At 36.8% G+C, this 16,903-nt stretch overlaps 1 protein-coding gene across 1 annotated transcript in view; it reads right to left on the reverse strand.

Annotated features, from left to right (window-relative positions):
- Window positions 1-16,903, reverse strand: part of ZSWIM6 (zinc finger SWIM-type containing 6) — a 142,561-nt gene that overhangs the window by 58,351 nt on the left and 67,307 nt on the right. Inside the window, exon 4 of the mRNA XM_006148326.2 lies at window positions 1,688-1,836. Coding sequence (XP_006148388.2) covers window positions 1,688-1,836 — 149 coding nt within the window. The remainder of the gene's footprint in view (window positions 1-1,687; window positions 1,837-16,903) is intronic.

Here is a 16,903-nt window from a genome sequence, read left to right on the forward strand (position 1 = left end):
ATAGACAGGTAACACTGAGAGTAAAAAAGGGAGCTGGCATTTACTGGACAACACATTAAGATTTTTTACATTTATACTTACCATTTAATCTTCATGACAACCATGTGAAGTAGGCCAGATTATAAACCCCATTTTATGAATATAAAATCAAGCTTCAGGAAGTTAAGTGACTTGCTTAAAGGATATGGAAACACCTGGGATCAGAACCCAGATCCGTTTTAACTCTAAAAGTTATGCCATTTTCAAAACGAGATGTTGCTATTACTTCATATGCTATATATAATGTGCATATAATATATAGAGATAAGAATAACAGCTACAGATATGTCTAATATGTCTTTCACATCATTCCCACTAGGCCACGGTATACTCTGTCCTGACATGAAAATATATGAAATACTTCCTATGTGTCTATATATACCAAACCTTTTATATTATCTGTACATCAGCGGATTTAATATATATTTTCCTAATAGATTTCTCATCTATCACCCTGTTAGCAATAGCAATGAAAATAAATGCTTTACTATTGAGCATACAAACTGGAATTCTATTAACCAGAACTCAAGTATACCCATAGCCTAATGGTAATTAATTTTCAGACTGTTGGCTCTGAAGCATTATATGATTTTGAAGTGCCCGTGAATTATCAGAGTGATTAAATTATTTATGAAGTAGTTTTAGAGTTAAAGATACCTTATTGTAATCTAATTCTTGGAAAATTGGCAATCTACATATAGTATATGAGATCAATTTTTTATTAATGGGGTATTTATTAATCAAGATGACTATATTCTGGCCTTATCTAGCAAGAGTTTATTCTAATTCTTCTGAACTAAAAAAAGTATTTTAGTCATTATAAATATTAGAGAAGCTGTTTAATGTAAACATCAATAAACACAGTTATCTGTCCTCTTAAAGCCATTTTACTACATTATGCATAATAATGGTTATACTCCTAATGAATAGATTGATGTAATACTATTAAACAAGCATTTTATCCAGTATTTGGAAATGTGTTTATGTACTAAATGTATATAATTTTCTGTTCACAAAGAACTTATGTCCAAGATAACTTTCTTAGGCCACCAATTTTTAGTAATGAAGATGAACACCAGACACCATCATTTAATGCCATTATCTTAATAACTTTAGGAAATACGTCATTTTTAGCTAATTCTGTAGATGAAGAAACTGACTTAAACAATTTGCTAAGGTTCATTTTCTTTGTAAGATCTATTAATAGAACTTAGATTTAAACTGACATTTGTATGACTCTAAAATCTATGCTTTTGAAACTAACTTATATGTATAAACGTACTTTAAGGATTATATTTACTATGCTTTACTTGAAAAACTTAAGTGGAAAAAAATTTGAGAGGATAGTATTTTAAATAATATTAAGCTGCGTACTTTTTACTACTGAAAGAGGTTTTCAAAATTACGTATCACCATTTTACTGAGAAAAACTGAGGAACAAGCATGTCCCACATCTTATCTAAGGTCACCTAAGAAAATTAAAAGTTCTGTTACATTACAAAAGCTTCAGATTGGTCAATTAACTTGAGCCTTATTCTTTAATAATAATTTTTAAAAGCCTTTATCCTATTGTAAACATGATCATATATAGATAAGTTTCTATATATGTTTATATTGATAATATTTCTTTAAAAATAAACAATCATACCTTTGCAAAGAGCAAATTAAGCTGCTTCCCTGATCCGTGGTACCCGCCCTGGGAAAGGAACAGTTTAACCTGTTCTTGAACCTGCTCTTCATCTAAGTGCCAGCAGTTTTCATCATCTATACTAGCACCTGCTGTTGGATCAGGAGCACCTAGAAATAAAAAGAAAAAAATAACACATATGCTAGACAAAAACTCCTTGCTAAAAGGATTCTGGTAATAAACTTGAAAATAATCAAACTTCTCTAGTTTTGCCTAAACACTCTTAATTCAACCTCAACTTCAATTATACAAATTTATGACTGAAAATAAATACAAAAATCACTTTTATTTTCAGTATTTTCTTGATTTGTGCTAAATGCAGATTACTTCAGAACTAAGATTTTTCCAGTACTTAAGATCAAAGACTATATTTTGGAATTTACAGGTTTTCTTTTTTCTTTTTTTTGGAGAGGTTTTCGCTATAGGGCACGTGCGCTCGCCAGACAGAGAGAGACAGAGAGACAGAAAGCGAGAAATCACCGCCCAGGGGGGATGGTCACGCTGCAATCCCTTCTCCTCCATTCTCCTCTCAGGATCTTGGGCACACACGCACATGCGCCCGGCGTGAGTTTTATGGCACCGGGTCTGGGACGCGAACCGCGGTCGACTACGTGGGAGTCCAGCGACATAGCCATTACACTAACTGCTGGTTACCGAATTTACAGGTTTTCTAAAAATTTTTAAAGTCACAAAAATGTCTCGTTGTAAATATGTGATGTTCATAGAGCTCTACTGTGTAGGACATGCTAGAAAAATGTTTCTCAAAGACATTAGAAAAATATGAAACAAGTAAACTCAGCAGAGTATTTCTCTTTACTATGTTAATTCAAGAAGCTTTCACCATTATCTGCTACTGTATAAACTGCATGCTGACATAAGTCTTTAGTTGCAGAAAACTGAAGATTAAAAAGGGAAATCAAACCACATGGGAACAGGCAGTGCAGCTGTTGTACTAAACCAGGTTGTAGTATCACCTTGCCAAACTGCATAAATATTTTATTGCTGAAGTACACACAAAAGATAACAGCTATGTCATAAGCCCTATGTATGTAGTCTGCCCTAGAAAACTAAAAATTATCCATATATTTGGGAATGTTAAAATTTAAGTTTCACTATTTGTTAATAAAATACAATAGTATATTAAGATCTAAGATCCTTAAGTAAGACGAACAATTTTTTTTTTTTTTTGGAGAGATTTTCACTGCAGGGCGCGTGCGCTCGCCAGACAGACAGAGAGAGACAGAGAGACAGAAAGCGAGAAATCACCCCCCAGGGGGGATGGTCACGCCGCAATCCCTTCTCCTCCATTCTCCTCTCGGGATCTTGGGCACGCACGAACACGCGCCCGGTGTGAGTTTTAAGCCACCGGGTCCAGGACACGAACCGCGATCGACTACGTGGGAGCCCAGTGACATAGCCATTACGCTAACTGCTGGTTCCCACGAACAATTTTTAATGTAAAAATATCAGTCCCTAATATTTTACCTCATTATCAGCCCTTAAAAATACATTCATAGGCTTTCTTTACATTACTATTTTCTTCTAATGCTCTAACACATGAAGTTTGCTGGAAAAGTGTAAGTTCATCATTCATTCGACAAGTCAGTGTACTCACTGAGAGCTTGCCTTCATGCCAGCCTCTCTGCTTAACCGGGAATAGAATGGTATATAAAACAGAATTTCTGTGCTCACCAAATTTACAGTCTAGCTCAAAGGCTTTCAAGTTTTTCTGACGAAGACCCACAATAAAAAATACATTTTATATCTTATATAATGTACTTATATATCAGTGTGCTTATGTGATTACAGTTAGTAATCTGAAAAAAAGTTTTATGAAACGGTACCTTTAATTATAAGCAAAGAGGTCTGCTATTTCTACTATTTGAAAAACTTTAAATGTATGAAATAATATCAATCTAATAAATCAAATTATAAACATATAATAAAAAATGGTAAATAACTGCTCAAATGAAGAGGACAGGGTGCTGCGAAACTCTATCAGAGAGCTCTGTCCTGGCTTGGGACTACGAGGATACACATGTCTATAGGAAATGACACTGCGCTGAGATGGCCTTAAGGAGCTTTGGAGCTAATTAGAAGTTAACTAAAGGCAAAGAAAGGAAGGAGTGGGTCTGCAAAAGAGAAAGGAAGAAAATAACTTGCCTCAATGCTTTAGGCAAGTAGAAACATGGTGAGGGGAGGAAATAAAAGACAGTCCATGTGACCTAGAGAAGAGGTTTGGAAAGAGAGCAATACAGAAGAAGGGCCAGCCTCTGAGGGCTTTGGCTGGTGGGGATACATGTATGTATTCCTCCCCTGGGAAAAGGATTGTTATTTTAAAGGTTAAGAACCACAGTAACGCCTCTTCACATAATTTCATTTTCTCCTCAGTGTCTCCTGACGATGAATACAGATAGTGGTCCCCCATTCTATAAATGGTTATGATATCCATAGCCACAATGCTAGTCAGTCTCCTTCTTCTCTCTCCCTAGTACCTTGTAGCTAAAGATGAGCCCAGAGATCAAGGCAGCGGTTGTCAACTCTCTAGCAAGGATAAGTTTAAGGAAGGGTATCTATATGATAGTAGGCATTTGTTAGTATGTTTCTCTTTTACAGAAAGCTGTAAGGACACAAAATGCTATAAAGAGTTAACTACCAGATCTACATCCATCTCTCTCACAGGGATTCAGAGCTCCTAACCCAACCATCCCTTTGATTCTAGTGAAACACACATGCATAAAGACAGCTATACATTCATGAGAGACTTTCCAAAAAACTAAACTACTAAATTATTTTTAACTTCTTTCCAGTATCTTACTAAAATCTTTCCAGGAAATCAGACATATCTGTCCTTATTTCCTTTTTTGCCAATATCTTAATAAAATCTTTCCGGAAATCAGACATATCTGTCCTTATTTCCTTTGTAGAAAAAACTGACTAGCTACCCATCATCCATTTCCACTGTTCCTTCTGATAAACTGAGCATAATAAATCCAATTTCTATCCTTGTAGTGGTTAAATTACTCCCAGTTTGGGGGATTTTTAAGTTGCTCTCTGCTGGGCACCCCAAAATACTAGGGCAGAGTGTGCTGTGGCATGGCAGGAGGCACTTGGCTCCTAGGTCAGAGCCCTGTGAGACCTGGAGCTACAGTATGGCATGGAAATATCTAGATTATTTAAAGTATACCTGAATTTGGACTGGAGTAAACTGCAGTCTTCTTCCGTGGCCTTTCAAAATTTCAGAACACACTCATCTCTTAGTTTTTTCATGCTCAGAGCAAGAAGTGATAGAAAAATCCAGAAATCATTTTTGACTTGGATTAACACTGTATTTTATCATTAAAAATCTGTTGGATTTTAAAATATGATTGATTTTGAAGTTGTTTTAATGGATCATTTAATTTACATATGCAGAGATTTTGGTTCTTACCCAAGTGCAGAAATACCTAATAGTAAATGTTAATAGTAAACATGTAAATTGTGTCTCGCTAAGTTTTTAAGAAAGTCAAGGTTATCCTTTTGGGTTTTTGTTTTTTGTTTTTTTTTTTTTTTTGGTTTTGTCTTCGATTTATGGGGGTAAGCTAGTATTATGATGAACTCACTTCCTGAGAATACTAAGAGAGATGAAAAGGCACTAGAGAAAAAAATGGACCACAGATAAAAATTTAATTGCAAATAATCTATGAAGTCTACATATGAGTTGAGAGGATGCGCAGGCTTCCTAATCCTGGATTAGAATTCGGAAGAGGAACCAGCAGTTAGCATAATGGCTATGTCGCTGGACTCCCACATTGTCGACCGCAGTTCGTGTCCCAGACCAGGTGGCTTAAAACTCACATCGGGCGTGTGTGCGTGTGTGCCCAAGATCCCAAGAGGAGAATGGAGGAGAAGGGATTGCAGTGTGACCATCCCCCCTGAGGGGTGATTTCTCGCTTTCTGTCTCTGTCTGTCTCTGTCTGTCTGGCGATCGCACGCGCCCTATAGCGAAAACGTCTCCAAAAAAGAAAAAAAGAATTCGGAAGATTCCAGCCTAGACATGGTGTGGAAAAACTACACATCCCCTGGCGAATCACTTTAAGTTCCTTATGCCTACAGTTCCTAAAGTCTAAATATAGGAATAAAAAAATCAAATGGACAATAATAATCAGACATCTACTCATGTGATAAAGAGAACTTCTTAGTCATGAGAATGCAAGTGAATATAAACAGTGGATAAATAAAATACAAATGTATACATAACTCAGTGATTTAGAATAAGACATGTACACTACAGATTACAGACCAGGAAATTAAATGTACACAATAACAATAATCCCTCCAAAAGCACAGATTCAAGTATTAAACTTTAATGCTAATGTTTAACTATTTAAATTCTAATATGCCTTGATTACAGGCATTACAGTGATGCCTAAGCCTCACATAAAAGGTAAGGCTCACGAAATTTATTTCTATTGGGTTGTTGGAAAAGTCATGACACATTTTTGCATAGAAAAAAATAAGTCATGACATTTCTGACACCTGTCTATAATCAAAGACAAACCTCTGTACCTTTAGCTTTGAGAAGGGAATTAAAAAAAGAAATAAAATGCCATGTGTCTGTATATTTGCTACTACATATTCCCCCATGTAGGCATGAGCCAGAATCCATATGTATGTAAATTAAATGGCCTATTAAGATGTTTTAAAACCTATCCTTTTTTCTCTTATTTTTATTTATAATTATAAATGTTATAATATTTACAACTCTATAATTAATCTTCATAGGTATTTTATTACTGAAAATTAATTCTTCAAAGTTTAAAGCCTTTAGGGAAAGTGAAATTAACTGTTGAAAAAAAGTAAAGCCATTGAATTCTCTCTTGTTCCCAGATAGAGATGTGTCAGTTAGACTAGCCCCACTTGGTAAAGCAATACCACTGAAGGAGAGCAAAGAGAATTCACAAATGTGAAGAACCTTTATCTAGGTCTTTGGCTTCCTCTGTCTACTGCATGATTTGGTTCTGATTTAGCTTTGATTTGTCCCTAACATCAAAACACTACCTCGGGAACCGGCAGTTAGCGTAATGGCTATGTCGCTGGACTCCCATGTAGTCGACCGCGGTTCGTGTCCCGGACCCGGTGGCTTAAAACTCACGCCGGGCGTGTGTGCGTGCGTGCCAAAGATCCCGAGAGGAGAATGGAGGAGAAGGGATTGCGGCGTGACCATCCCCCCTGGGGGGTGATTTCTCGCTTTCTGTCTCTCTGTCTCTCTCTGTCTGTCTGGCGAGCGCACGCGCCCTACAGTGAAAATCTCTCAAAAAAAAAAAAAAAAAAAAACCACAAAACACTACCTCTACCTCAGTAGTACTCAAAATTAAGAGCATATCAAATTCCTGAAGTATACCATGAAAATAGTTTGCCTAGGCACCACTTAAGACATATCAGAACTTTGCCAGGGGAACAAACGGGAGTATGGACAGAGGGGAAAAGGATTCCATATTTGGAGAGAATGTTAAGCACGGTGCACATACTGGATCTGAATAATGAAAAGTATTGAGGTTGGTGAAGAATTAGATATATACCTCTGCAGTGTACTGAATGCAGCATATTTCAGACATACCGAATGAGGCCATTCATGTTACACCACAGATACAGTCACTATGAAACATCTGACCACACCAAATCATTCTGCAAATTTTAAACTGAGCAAGAAGACATGTTCACAATTTGCTCATGCTACGTTAGGTACGTGGAGCTGCTGGAGCTTGGTACTAATGGGGACTGATGCTTTCCCTTCTCTCACTCTGCTGGTACACAAATGCAAGACAAGAAAGAGTGCAAGGCTTCAATTTACAATTACATCTCTATCTTAACTATAACCTAACTGCCTCAGTAACACAACTTACAAACAAAGCTTTCAACCATTTATACTCATAAAGCAGTGTGCTTTTTTGCTAAAATTAAATAGTCAAATTCATTGTGTTTAGGCAGAGTGTAGGCAGCAGATGTGATTCATTTAGTCTTTTTTGATGCACCTATAGGAAAATGTCATCTCCTACAGTTTCAGGCCTGCTGTCAAAGCTGTGGCTTACAAAGGCATGGTACTTACACACTGAGGGCGAAATCCTGACATTGACCATTGGCAATGAGAAGAAAATGGCAAGACAGCAAACTTGGTGATTAAGATTCAAAAAAGTCTTTCTTTAGAGCAGAGCGAAAAGCACAAGGAGACTGCTGAAAAATAAGGTGCACTGAGTGGACACACCCTTTAGAAAAGATTTAAATTTAATTCTTAATTAAATTCTCGTTTCAAGGTGGTAACTAATGCCTTCATTTCAATTTACAATTTTATTGTGGCTGAAAAAGCCAGATCCTTCATTACTTTCTACTTGCTATATCAGGCCATGTAATTCTGCTGCCATGATACACTGTGGTGTCCTCTGCAGGAGCTGTTGGAGGACAACCTATTTTCTCTACTGTAGGGTCTAATGACTGAGGAAGCCCTGGTAGCACCAGGTTCCACTCCCCCAACAAACCACCTTCCTTTCAGCTAAATGCCGAAGAAGTAAACACACAGCATTGTCATCAGCATCTATCTCGGGGAACTCAAATAGACCTGTCAGGGTTTATGGCCCCTCCTCTATTATCTTCTCCTCTTCTGACTTTATTACTCATCTCTTAATATCATTTAATTTATTTCAGGAGTTCAACAGTATATTTATTCATGTACAGAAATAATCGTGTATTTTATATGGGTAGAAAGCAATGAAGTATTTGTACGTTCTCCCATGCTCATTTTAAAATGTGGAGTATAAACACAGCGTGCCCAACAGGTAACCCATTTTCCATTTCTTTTCTAATAAGTGTGTTAATGTTTACATGGTACATAGTATAAAGATTTCATTGTAAAATTCTCAAAAAGTCTTACTTTTACATAATTTAACTCTCCAGATTTATTAAAAGAGCCCTTCCGTGCCTGTACCCTTTAAGAATAGTTTGTTCAGATTAGTCTGAAAGATTTGTCTTGTTTTAGACAAAGTCTCTCTATGTCACAATCCTTCTGCATCAGACTCCCAAGATGCTGAAACTCAGGCATATGTCAATGCAACCAGCTTTTCAGGGTGGAACACAGGCATCATCACTGCAGCTACCAAGGCTGAACCTAACAAACTTTTTAAAAAGTCAGTTTCCAGAGACCAGCAGTTAGCGTAATGGCTATGTCACTGGACTCCCATGTAGTTGACTGCAGTTCGAGTCCTCGACCCAGTGGCTTAAACTCACACCAGGTGCGTGTGCGTGCATGCCCAAGATGCCAAGAGTTTTGAGAATGGAGGAGAAGGGATTGTGGCATGGCCATCCCCCATGGGGGGTGATTTCTCGCTTTCTGTCTCTCTCTCTGTCTTTCTGGCAAATGCATGTGTCCTATAGCAAAAACCTCTCAAAAAAAAAAAAAAAAAGTCAGTTTCCAAGTCAGTCCCATGGCCTGGTAGTTAAGGAAGCTGGATCCCATATAGCTGACTGCATGGTTTGAATCCAAGTATTGGAAAATTGAAAAACACGGGTGCATGCTTGTGTGTGTGTGTGCATGTGTGCCCCAAATCTTAACAGGATGGAGAAAAAAGAAACTTCGGCATGGTCAGGCCTCACTGTGGGAGAAGGGCTTTCTCCCTCTCTTTGTCTCTCTCTTGTGAGCACATGCCCTCTGGCAAAATTAAAACAAAACAAAACCACAATGACAAATTAAGGATTCATAAATCTTTTCCTCAACTATTTACAACTGCTCCTGTAGCCTCCTGTCAACTACCATGACATAGTAATAGTGAAAATAACAACTTTTGACTCCTTCAGTCCTCCTGACCTTATGAAACAGGCACTCTTTATTGTCCACATTTTACAAACATAACTGAGTCCTGGAGCTATTTAATTACTTGCCCTCAGTTACAAAGCCAGAAATCAAAGAAGTCAGTATTTTAACTCGGGCTGTCTGACTTTAAAGCTGGAATTTTTAAACACTCTGAATAATCTTAGAGTGGTAAGTACGAGAAACCCACTTATGTGGGAAGACAGGAATAATCAGCTCATCTAGCCAACAGGGAAAGATAAAAACAATAAGTTCATCAAACCAGTATGGAAGACTTAAGGGCCGGCTACAGAGAAGAGAAGGATGAGTGAGAAAACTGATGGCAGATGGTAGTAATCATTTGTCTAAACTAGAGGGTTTGCAGTGGTGTTACAGATGACTAAAGGGTATGAGGCAAGGCAAGATTTGGAGATGAATGAGAAAGAATGAGGGTACTGGGCTAAAAGTAACATGGGCATCTCTGCATTACCCTAGCCAATTTGTCACAAACTAGAGATCCATGATTCTTCCAAATCAGGAATTGTAAATTCTAAGACTACTTTTTATGCGTAAATAAAATGTAAAACACTTCTCATGGGGGCTGGCAGGTGTCATGGTGGTTTAAGGTGCTGGATTCCCATATGGCCAACCGCAGTGCAGGTTCCGGACCTGGTGACTTGCTTTCTCTTTCTCTCTCTCTGATCAAATGAAAAAAATAATAATAACACATGGAATTAAATAAATAATTCTTTTAAAAATAAGTTCTCATGTGGAGAACCAGCAGTTAGCGTAATGGCTATGTCGCTGGACTCCCACGTAGTCGACCGCGGTTCGTGTCCCGGACCCAGTGGCTTAAAACTCACGCCGGGCGTGTGTGCGTGCGTGCCCAAGATCCCGAGAGGAGAATGGAGGAGAAGGGATTGCGGCGTGACCATCCCCCTTGGGGGGTGATTTCTCGCTTTCTGTCTCTATGTCTCTCTCTGTCTGTCTGGCAAGCGCACGCGCCCTACAGTGAAAATCTCTCCACAAAAATAATAAATAAATAAGTTCTCATGTGAAGGGAAAAAAGGTAGTGTCATCTGTATATGACTACAGAGTTCACTCACTTTTTTAAAAGCATATTTTAATCATATGGAAACATCAAGTTTTTAAATATAATTCAAGCATAAAACTGGTAGCTTTCAGAGGACAATTTGGCAATAACTTCTAAATGCATACACAATTTGTTCTGACATTTCTAGTGCTAAGAATCTATTATTCAAAAGTACTTGTATATACAAAACACAGAGCAGCATTACAAATGGTAGGGAGAAATGGAAACCATGTCCTCACGGACAGTCAATAAGTTAATAGTTAACTATATTCATACTCTGAAACACTACACTATATTTCAAATAGTAGTAGATCTATTTGTACTAACTTAAGAGACGCATAAGTATACGAGAAAACAAAGTTCAGAAAAACGTTTTAAATTTTTTTAATTTTAAAATTATATGTATGTGTGTGCACATGAGTATGCATGTGTGTTCATGAAGAAAAATGTCTTAAAGAACATAAATCATGCTGTCATGGGGAAATAGGTCCCATTAAAGACTATGGAAGCCAATGAGGACCTGCCTTTTTTATCTTCATATTCTTCTATACGACCATATATACTACCATAATTTTTTCCAACATGCATTACTTTTCATTTTTGTTTTTGTTTTTAATTTCACACTATTGTATGTAGATAATACAGGGTGAATATCCCTTATAGAAAATGCTTGAGGTCAGAAGTGTTTAAGATTTTTTTGTATTTTGGAATATTTGCACATTAGGCTGTCAGGAAAGTCATGATATATTTTGCAATCTTTTCCTGTGAAAAACTGTGTCATGACTTCCCCAACAACCTAATATTTAATGCTATATCTTGTTAATGGAACCCAGTGTAAACATTAAATCCATTTATATTTCATATAGCTTACACACACTGCCTGGAGATAATTTTACACAATTATCTTTTTTTTTTTTAAGAGAGAGATTTTTGCTATAGGGTGTGTGCACTCACTGGAGAGACAGAAAGCAAGAAATAACCCACACAGGGGGATGGACACACTGTAGTCCCTTCTCCTCCATTCTCCTCTCGGGATTTTGGGCACACACACACATGCACCCAGTGTGAGTTTCAAACCTCCAGGTGCAAAACTCAAACCATGGTCAACCATGTGGGAGTCCTGCAATAGAATCATTATGCCATCTGCTAGTCCTTACACAATATTTTTGTACTGTAGAGTTTTAACTGCAATCTATCACATGAAATCAGGTTTCCCACTTGTGGCATCATGTCAGCACTCAAAAAGTTTTAGATTTTAGAGCATTTCAGATTTCAGACTTTCAGATTAGGGGTACTCAACATGTATAGTTAAAGCAATTTAATTCTCTCCTATAGAATATATTTGCTAATTATATTAACCACCAGCAAATCATACCTTTGTTTTCACCAACTATCTACACTAGAATGTTCCACAATACAAAGGATATGCTGGTAATAATCATACTTGCAAAAACCAGTGTTAATCCAAACCCAGTTACAAGGAACACACCATCCACAAGGAAATAAAAGGAAGATACAATGCCTTCATCAGACAACTCCAACAGTCACTCATTGGTAGATGTGAAATATGTACAAGGAGGTCTTCAAAAATTTCATTGAAAAGACAATGTATGGATAACAAAATACTTTTACAAACAATAAACCCCTACTTTTAATTCCGTTTTTTTCTGAATTACCTCCATAGATGGTTATTCCCTTAAAGAATAAATTTCCAAGTTCCTAAGAACAAAACATCATGAAAAATAACAGTGCTGCTTTTTGTTTAACAAATATGAGTGGTTATTAGTCTTAAGTGCTGTGTAGGGAGGCTATCAAGACTTAAGGTCAGTTTCAGCCCTGATAGAGTTTACCATCAAATGAAAATATGATTACAATGAAGATAGAACTGCTGAGTATATAAACTGGGTGTATATAATATCTGTGAGAACTTGAACAGATTCACATATAAGACGGCTGGAACACAGAAGCCATCTGGAAACCAAGTTAAGCAGGACAGAGTAGATTCATGGTTTTGTTTTATGAGAAACATGCACAAACAACTGGAAGGACAACACAAAAATGCATGCCTGGGAGAAACAACCAAGGGTGAACACTGTAGTATAGATCTTAAGTGTATTTTATATCTCTGTAGAGACACCAACACCAAAGAGAAAAACTCAGGTGAAGGAGATTCTAGAGGTCATCGGTCAAGCCTCATCTGATATGTGAATAAATCCCTCTACATCTCACTGACTGAGATGCTATCCCTGAGCACATAAGAGGAAAGTGAGGGATGAGTGTACTTTACTTTTTGGACTGGTCCAGGACCTGGAAATAAGAATCTCTGGCACGGTCCCCTTTCTCCTCTATTCCAGGTTGGGGCCAATGGCCCCTCACTCAGCATTTCCCTCTTTGTTGTAGTGTATCTAGTACCGGTTAACACTTAGGGAGGTTGGTGGGGGCCGGGGGGGGTGGGGAGCACAAGAAAGAAAGTAGAAAAGTAAAAAAATATGTACCAGAAAGTTAAGAGAAAGCAAGCTGACGTCCAACTCTATATCCATCCCTCAGCTGGTTTCCGTTCTCTCTTAAATCTGAGTACTTGTGGATACCCTACCATGTGTAAGCTTGGTTATTTTTTATTAGTGGTATATGTATCATATTAAAATTCTTCCCATGCTGTTAGAAAAGATGTAAGTATTTTACATAAGAGGGAAAAAATATATATAGTCCTACCCAAGGTCACATAGGTAGTATGTAGCACTGGGACTCTCGGTCTTCAGATTTCAAGTTCAAAGTCCTGCCCCTACACCACAATTTACCAATCTGTAAGGCCTTTAATAGGGAACATAAAGGACCAGAAAAGGCTGAGCTGAATTAACTAAGAGTGAGATTAGTTCTTAGAAGCATAAATCTCTAGACAGGTAATTAAGAAGACGCTAGCTTCTTTTCTTAAGAATATGGAAGCCAGAAAGTTTCATTACAATATAAAACCAAGAGCAAACAATTTTGTTTAAAAAATATAAAACTAAAACTGGCTTCTCCTCTATAGGTCATTAATACTATCTTACAGCCACTTTTAGCATGCTGTTTTGTTTTATATTCTAATTAAAATTGTGGGAAATTTTATAAAACCATGGTGAAATGGTCTATTGACAAGGACTGAACTATCAGGTCAGGAAAGTCATGACGTATTTTCTTATTCGATGCAAAAATGCTCCATGTCTTTCCTGACAACCCAACGTTATGATGACTGAAGGTATATTCCAACTATCTTTACTGAAACTGTGACCTTAAATGACTTGATATCCCATTTTCCCCAGTTTCTTTATCTACAAAATATTGCAATTATAATTTTGTAATACCTAGCTTATAAAAAAAAAAACGTAGGAAACAATGTATGTGAAACAAACTTAAAAATGCTTTTATTCCTCCAGATACAATTCTTTAAAAAATAGAGTACTTCAAAATCATAAAGAAAAGCAACTGGACCAGTCATAGTGACACAGTGACAGTGCAACATTCTACAATACTTAAAAGTCATATGGAAGATCAGGGTGACTCTGACTGGCTGAGAAAGGCTGAGGTGGGGTGGGGCTCATGGCAAGAGACCCTCTTGAGGGTGCTTTTCTCTTTTCCTTCCTCTCTTTCTAGCTGTCTGTATCTCTCTCATGTAAGAGATAAACAGACTTTCAAAAAAGGAGAAAAAAAACCTACTAATATTTTAAGAGGCATTAGAATAAGTTCACAGGGAAAGGAATAAAACCTATTGTTATCAACATATTTTGTGTTTATTTATAAACTATCATTCCTTTCTTCCAAAAAAGATTTGAATAAGCTAAACTTCATCTTTATGATATAAACTAAAATAATCAAGTCTAAGTACTATTAATTCTATTTATCTAGCAGGGTAAAAGTGATACTTTTCATTAGAGAAAAATTAAATTCTCCCAATATTCATGTTCAAGATATTTTTTCTCAAAAGAAAAATGCACTCAACAAAATCATACAGGAAAAAAAATGCCTTAAAACCAGATTTAATAGAAAAGAATGATTTATGTATGAATGTTTGGAGGCAGTTGAAATCATGCAGTCACATAACTGAAAAACATTTTCAATCCGACCCCCTACTAAGTCATTAATCTAACAGTTAAAATAAGACCCTCCACGGAGCAGATTTCCCATTTCATCACTTAAGGTCATGGCTGACTTCCTACCTCTCTTCTTTTTTACTGCTTGTCACACTAGAATGGAAGGCAGGAAGGCAGCTCATGTAATTGGCCCATTTCCAGGCTGAGAGCAAATCTGATGATAAATTAAGTGGAGAGAAAGCTGGCGGGATAAACTGCTCAAGTTCACTGCTCTCATGATGCTGTTCTCAATACAAAAGTTATTTGAAAATCACATTGAGTCTAAAGCTAACCTGCATTCTGTCCTTGATATTCTTTAGATATCTTTTCCTTCCAATTTTAGAAACTCTGAAAGAAATGCCAGTGAACACATTCTCGCATCCAACTTTAATTTGCATTATTTCGTTAGTCTTACTATTTCAACATACAAATGAATTAAAACATCTTTTTTTTTAAAAAAAATCTTTTAGATAAGAAATTTGGGAGCTGCTATCCTTCAAAATAATAAGTAAGACAAATGCAGAACAAGTAACTGATTATCAATGTGGACCTTCAGTAAAACTAATACTCAGTGAACACAGTGACTCTAATGACATACATAAACTAAGAAAGAAAAAAAGGATGCATAGAAGTTTGAAGAAATAGTGTATCACATTATCCTGCCTCCACTGAACAATTTAATAGGAAGCTACAAAGATGCTCCTGAGAAATCTCTGGGATGATTGTTAGCTGGCCTGAAATTTTACAAGGCAGCAACATTTGAGACAGATGCTATTACAGAGTGGAAGCCTACTTGAAAAGTCCTTGAATACATGTGCTTTTGGTGGGTCGAAGGTACTTCTGTGGCAGAGTTGTTTACACTCTAGTTATTTAACATTGGCAGACTCTTTCAAATAAAATGCTTTACACACCTTACGATAGCTACTTTAATAAAGCTGAGCCTGATATGAAGAGTACTAGAAGAAATATGACTACATGGGTTTTCCTCCAACATGAAAACCACGACAAAAGTATCTTACAGCACTGGGAGACTGGTAAAAGAATGTTTATAGCAACTCAATTCAAAACAAAGCTCATCAACCATGGAATGGGCAAATAAATAGTGCTATTCTTGTATCCAGATTACTCTGTCCAGTATGGCAGCCACTAGTCACATGCAGCTACTGAGCATTTGCAGTGTGGTAAAAGTGTGATTTGAAATGTGCTGTATATAAAACAGACATCAAATTTCAGACTTAATATGAAAAAAGATATCAATACTTTTGTTGAATTGATATTTATAAATATTGTGATATTTACTAATATGCATATGTTGAATTTGATATCTCACATATATTGAGCATAAGAAACATACCACTGAGACTGGTAAGGTAGTGTGGCAGTTAAGGGCACTGGACTCTCACATGGCAGACTATGGTTCAAGTCCCAGACCTGGCAGCTTGCTTTCTTACTTTCTCTCTCTCATCAAATTAAAATAAATAAATAAAGTTAAATAAAATAATTATTTTTAAAAAATAAACATACTATTAAAATTAATTTTACTTGTTTACTTTTACTTTTTAAAATGTGACTACTAGAATATTTTAAATTACACATGCTGGCTTACATTATATTTCCATTGGACTGCTGCTCCAGATCAATGAAAATAAATGAAACAGTATGGGTAAATCTTACAACCACAATTGTGAATTAAATAAATCAGATATATGAGAATCATTCTGTATAATTTCACTTATGTAAAGTTTAAAAACAAATTAAATAGAGACTCTGCACCATCTTCAACAAGAGACTGGATGATGGTGCACTCTGAGTGGCTGATCCACAAGGAAAGGTCTCAAATTCACATACAGAGACTTCCCTAAGTACATTAGGCACACATGTGTCCAAGGTCAAGGGCTGGCTGGAACTAAGAGAAGATTCACAGCATTAAGACTGTAAAGAGTTTGTTTTTTTTTCCTGTCTCTCCCTCTAAAGAAATAAAGTTTTCTCCAGCCCCAGCTGGAGACATGGTGGTTAAGGTGGCTGGATCCTACATGACTGAAGAGCAGTTCAAGTCCTAGACGTGGTGTCTTGAAAAAAACATCAGTCTTGTGTGCTTGCATGCACAAAATCCTTAGAGAATGGTGGAGGAGGAGGAATTATGGCATGGCCACCCGGGG

The sequence above is a fragment of the Tupaia chinensis genome, unplaced genomic scaffold (genome assembly GCF_000334495.1).
Source record: "Tupaia chinensis unplaced genomic scaffold, TupChi_1.0 Scaffold000232_1, whole genome shotgun sequence".
Lineage (NCBI taxonomy): Eukaryota > Metazoa > Chordata > Mammalia > Scandentia > Tupaiidae > Tupaia > Tupaia belangeri.